The sequence below is a fragment of the Oncorhynchus tshawytscha genome, linkage group LG19 (genome assembly GCF_018296145.1).
Source record: "Oncorhynchus tshawytscha isolate Ot180627B linkage group LG19, Otsh_v2.0, whole genome shotgun sequence".
In the NCBI taxonomy this organism is placed as follows: Eukaryota; Metazoa; Chordata; class Actinopteri; order Salmoniformes; family Salmonidae; genus Oncorhynchus; species Oncorhynchus tshawytscha.
The window spans coordinates 51,298,140-51,304,139 of record NC_056447.1 but is presented as its reverse complement, the minus strand read 5'-3'; the positions used below and the strand labels follow the sequence as shown (position 1 = coordinate 51,304,139).

Below are 6,000 nucleotides of genomic sequence, written 5' to 3'. Positions count from 1 at the left end.
CAGTCCTCTTCTGGCTGTGCCGGGTGGAGATTATAAGAGTAAATGGCCATTTTAGGGCAAATTGTTCTTCAAGATGTTCAAATGTTTCTAGATGACCAGCAGCGTCAAATAATAATCACAGTGGTTGTAGAGGGTGCAACAGGTCAGTACCTCAGGAGTAAATGTCAGTTGGGTTTTCATAGCCGAGCATTCCGATGTCGAGACAGCAGGTGCGGTGAACAGGTCAGGGTTCCCTAACCGCAGGCAGACGTGGGATGGGTGCCTGCCAAGCCAACCGAGGCAAGGAAATCTCTCGAGCCAGCTAAGGCGTGGAAGCCCGACGAGCCAGCTAAGGCGTGGAAGCCCGACGAGCCAGCTGAGGCGTGGAAGCCCGACGAGCCAGCTGAGGCGTGGAAGCCCGACGAGCCAGCTGAGGCGTGTAAGTCCGACGAGCCAGCTGAGGCGTGGTAGCCCGACGAGCCAGCTGAGGCGTGGAAGCCCAACGAGCCAGCTGAGGCGTGGAATTCCGACGAGCCAGCTGAGGCGTGGAAGCCAGACGAGCCAGCTGAGGCATGTAAGCCCGACGAGCCAGCTAAGGCGTGGAAACCTCTCGAGCCAGCTAAGGCGTGGAAGCCTGACGAGCCAGCTAAGGCGTGGAAGCCTGACGAGCCAGCTAAGGCGTGGAAGCCCGATGAGCCAGCTAAGGCGTGGAAGCCCGACGAGCCAGCTGAGGTACCCCCGGCTCCATCGACAGCGGCACCCAGACCTGACGTCACCTACGGGGGAAATAACTCCCTGATGCTTCAAATTGTGGTGTCAGCATTCTGTAAGGACAGACACTTGGAGATGAGATGCAAGTACAGGGAGGGAACATTTCATTAATAAACAGACATGAAACAGGACAGCGTCTGGACATTCATGCTGACACAGGGATGAAACAGAGGAACAGACAGATATAGGGAAGGCAATCAAAACGTGAAGGAGTACAGGTGAGTTCAATGAAACGCTGATGCGCGTAACAAAGGTGACAGGTGTGCGTAATGATGGGCAGCCTGGCGCCCTCTAGCGCCAGGGAGGGGGAGTGGGAGCCGGCGTGACAGGTAGTCTCTGCAGTAGTAATGGTGGTGACTGGTAATAGTTGAAAAAGTAGGTCGATGGAAATGTGACGAGATAGAATAGCCCGTGTTGGCGAACAACCCTATGTGATTGATTGATTGATGGATTGATTGAATGATTGGATGTGACGAGATAGGATGCATCTGTTGAATCCATATGATTGAGGATGTTAAACAATAATGTCCAATCCCTAATTATTTTTGAGAAAGTTGGTTTGGTGTCTCTAACTTGAACGGTTCAAGAGTTACTGTTGGTGAGCTTTTTTTTTTGCAAATACTTGATAAATATTTTTAAAGAATTTGAAGTTAGGATAGCCTGAATGTTTTAAAGTTTGTCTTGTAGCTTAATTGGCCATTTTGAATAGCTACCTCTGTATTCCTATGGTTCTCATTCAAACCCATGTTAATTTATGCAACTGTTTAATGGTTATAGCAACAACAACAAAAAGTGGATATAGAGTATCAATGTTTTTTTTTGACAAGCAATCTGAGTAGGGTCAGTCTGAACATGTCAAGATTGGTTTGGTGTTGATAGTTTAAATGGTGTTAGAGCAGAAGCGAATGAAAATACTACCCATTCAAACCTATGGAGCGTTTATAATTCAATGGTATCAAAAAAGCTTTGACAAGTGCACGATTTCAGACAGGTGTGCATGTTTTAATGGCATTTCCTAAACAGTCACGGTCCAAACTTTTATCATGTAAGTCTATGGCACTTTTATTTCCCTTGAAATGCATTGGAAGCTCATTTAAATATTTTCGTGCTACAAAAAAAAAGTATAAATACTATGAAAAATATTTTCTCAAACAGTCTAATTTTGGGCAGTCTTGTACATTTGAAAGTTGGTTTTGTGTTCATAGTTTAAATTGTTTAAGCTCTAGAGCAGGTGTCATGGAAATTCATACTGTGAGAGACTTGGACAGCCATCTTCAAACAATCATCTTTATTTAATATCGATTAATCATTGAAATAATGAGACTAGTCAATCCAACACTTTTGACTGGTTACTCCAACCACATTTTATCTATTTTTTATTTTTTTTAGGCTTCTCTTGGTTCACAGACATTTTACGAGAAAGTACTAATTTAAAGCTATTCAATGCATTAAACAGTATTATAACAATCTTGTAATTTTTCTCTCACACAGGCTAAATAAATAAATAAAATCATATTAATAAGAGTATGTAAGAAATCTAGAGTTGTGCTTCTTTGCCTTCAGCAAACACATCAAATAATAAGAAGCTTGGCGAAGATTTAAAATGGCAGCAGCAGCAATGGCGCACATGTGCTGTGGGGGTGTGTGTGTGTGTGCGTGTCATACTACTACAGTTAACTGATAGCTATTAACTAATAGCTAAAGTGTTACCAGAGTTGCAGTCTTTCAACGGGGAGTTTCGAAAACTACTGTACTGTCTTTGGCTTCAACATGAACAGATAATGAACCTCTTACTGATAGGCTCTGTTCACATTTATATAAAAAGTCATTGGTTGACAGGCAGAGTGGAAGTCATGTAGCCACTGACGAGCTAGGAGGTACGGATTCTGTATTACCGTTCTCCTAGCAGCAGGATGTTATGCAGCACGAGCGCAGATCTTTATTTATTTAAATAAGAGTCCCCCTGCAAAGACATTTTGAACTTTGGGAATCTATATTTTCTTTTGCACTCTAGTGCACTACAACAGTTTTCCTCAGCATTAATAATAATTGAATGTATTTTGTTTGTAATACCCCCTCTGAATAATTGAATTTATTTTATTTGTAATATCGCTTACTGATCTTAAACCAGTGCTAAATGCTAATAAAATCAAGTTTATGTTGTCCTCTAGGTCTCATCATTTTGATCCCGAGGACCTGCATATTTGCACATTGAAGGGAGCCCAAATTGATCAAGTTATCCATTATAAGTACTTGGGTATTTGGATTGGCTGTGATAAGCTGTGTTTTAAAACACACTTTGAAAAACTGAAGAAAAAAAATCCAAATCAACATTGGTTTCTTTTATAGAAATAAATCCTGCCTCACTTTGGAAAGTAGTAGGAAGACTGTTCTCCCTGAATCCCAGTACTTGATTACGGTAATTTATACAACAGGTGGGTCTAATCCTGAATGCTACGGTTGTTAGCAACCTTAGATTTGTGTCGGGACTATATCTTGTAGAAGGATGACGTTGTATGAATAAATTAATCAAAACAACGTTAATGAAAATATGTCAATCATTATTTGACTATGTTGGTAACCTGTTGTATAAAAGTGATAATGCCCTCGAAACCAGTGTTTGGAGGATATATTGGCACGGTTTTTCCGGCCCTCAACTTTGTCTCCTGCCTAACAACACCCATGCCAATATATCCTCCTAACACCAGCTTCTCGGGCATTATCACTTAATTATACCATGGCATTGTTGAATACTCATTTCTGATAGGCTTGATGGGCATTGTAGAGATTGCATTATTTAATCAATAATGCACAGGGGGTGTGGTATATGGCCAATACACCACGGCTAGGGGCTGTCCTCAGGCATGACGCTTAGCGGAGTTTATAACCCAGTTTATAATTCCCTTTAATGCACAAGGTATATCAGCAAGGTATAATTCAACTGGCTATAGTTCATTCTTACATGTTCTATGTTTGAGCTGCTTTTGAAAGCAAAAGTTGACTTGAAAACATTATTGTCATTGTTTGAATTAGATTTTCATAATAGCAAGTTAGGACCCAAAGATGTGTATAACTAAACTGTCATTGATCTATCTGTGATAGGACTGATGGATTGATTAGCTAAACTATCAAGTCTATTTGTTTAGTTACCAAGGCAACTACCGTAGCTCTCTGTGGGTGCGTTCCCTGTGGCTTTCTACTCCGATTTCAGAGCACTCTTGTCTGAGTGCAGAATAACTGATGGATTTACAAACGCGCAACACCCGTTGAATATGACCGGTGTCAGTAAATTTTGGCTGCAAAAGTGCAGGAAGCATCACTGCAGTACCTGGTTAGAATCCAGACTGCATCACATCTGGCCGTGATTGGGAGTCCCATAGGGCGGCGCACAAAGTCTTGCTTGTCCTATGTTGCTCTGTCTGTATGCTATGTCTTGCTTGTTCTATGTTGCTATTGTCTATATTGTAATTGTTTTTAATAACCTGCCCAGGGACTGCGGTTGAAAATTAGCCGGCTGGCTAAAACCGGCACTTTTACTGAAACGTTGATTAATGTGCACTGTCCCTGTAAAAATAAAAATAAACTCAAACTCAAACAATTGGCCAGGTTTGGCCGGGGTAGGCCGTAATTGTAAGTAAGAATTTGTTCTTAACCGACTCGCTTAGTTAAATAAAGGTTACATTAAAAAACTATATTTTAAAACATATTATTTATTTGTTTTCATAAATTACTCATTGCATTTTCTTGCTGTCACAATAGAGGTGGCCATTGATTAAAATTCTATATATTTTAAATTAGTTATCCACATTAAAATGTTTTGAAATGCGGGCTTTTATTTTGAACGTTTACATTACCATACAACAGTGACGTCATCATTTATGCTGCTGGCGGAACACTAGCGCATTCTGTTTCTGTATTTATATACATAACGGCGCTGTAGCCGCATGCATTTACCCAAATCCCACGACGTAGACAGAAGCTACCGACAACCCGAAGGGAACGATATCCATGACCATGACGCCCTTGTCACTGTCATTTTCGAGTCTGTTAAAGAATAAGGATTCTCTGCAGAAGTTTTTCAATTGCTACAATGCCTTCCACGCGCAGCACGACATACCACGGTACTTCGGAAACCGAACGCCGTGGAAGAAGGCTCGGTTATGGGAGCGGAATTTCAGTGCGGTATCCCGCAGTAGGTTCATCGGCCAAGTGTTGGCGGAACAACCCTGTGCCAAAAACTATGCGAAGGAAGCTACTATGTGTACCACTTCTGCAAGTGGCCAAGACATGACCAACTGGTTGTGGTCTATTTACAACGAAACCAAAAAACAGACCGAAGGTAGGACATGCATCTGTTGAATCCATATGATTGAGGATGTTAAACAATAATGTCCAATCCCTAATTATTTTTATTCCTTTGAAAGAAGCTAGGCGCAACTTGTTACTCACTGTACCAGCGGTGGCATGTTAATAACAAGTACCAGTTATTGTAATAAGTACTTCAAATCAAAGTGTATTTGTCACGTGCGCCGAATACAACAGGTGTAGTAGACCTCACAGTGAATGCTGAATACAACAGGTGTAGTAGACCTGACAGTGAAATGCTGAATACAACAGGTGTAGTAGACCTGACAGTGAAATGCTGAATACAACAGGTGTAGTAGACCTGACAGTGAAATGCTGAATACAACAGGTGTAGTAGACCTGACAGTGAAATGCTGAATACAACAGGTGTAGTAGACCTGACAGTGAAATGCTGAATACAACAGGTGTAGTAGACCTGACAGTGAAATGCTGAATACAACAGGTGTAGTAGACCTCACAGTGAAATGCTGAATACAACAGGTGTAGTAGACCTCACAGTGAAATGCTGAATACAACAGGTGTAGTAGACCTGACAGTGAAATGCCGAATACAACAGGTGTAGTAGACCTGACAGTGAAATGCCGAATACAACAGGTGTAGTAGACCTGACAGTGAAATGCTGAATACAACAGGTGTAGTAAACCTTACAGTGAAATGCTGAATACAACAGGTGTAGTAAACCTTACAGTGAAATGATTACTTACGAAGCCCCTAACCAACAATTCAGTTTTAAAAAAATTACACATAATAATAATAATAATAACAGATAAAAGTAACAAGTAATTAAAGAGCAACAGTGAAATAACAACTATTTGCTGGGATGTACCGATACAGGGCCCATGTGCGGGGCCACCGGTTATTTGCTGGGATGTACCGATACAGGGC

The 6,000-nt window shown here is 41.4% G+C and overlaps 1 protein-coding gene across 1 annotated transcript in view; it reads left to right on the top strand.

Annotated features, from left to right (window-relative positions):
• Nucleotides 1-4,652: 4,652 nt before the first annotated feature.
• LOC112238273 (5'-nucleotidase domain-containing protein 3-like) overlaps nucleotides 4,653-6,000 on the top strand; it is a 41,894-nt gene continuing 40,546 nt past the window's right edge. Inside the window, exon 1 of the mRNA XM_042301846.1 lies at nucleotides 4,653-5,089. Within this exon, the coding sequence (XP_042157780.1) occupies nucleotides 4,759-5,089 (331 nt within the window). The 5' untranslated portion in view covers nucleotides 4,653-4,758. The remainder of the gene's footprint in view (nucleotides 5,090-6,000) is intronic.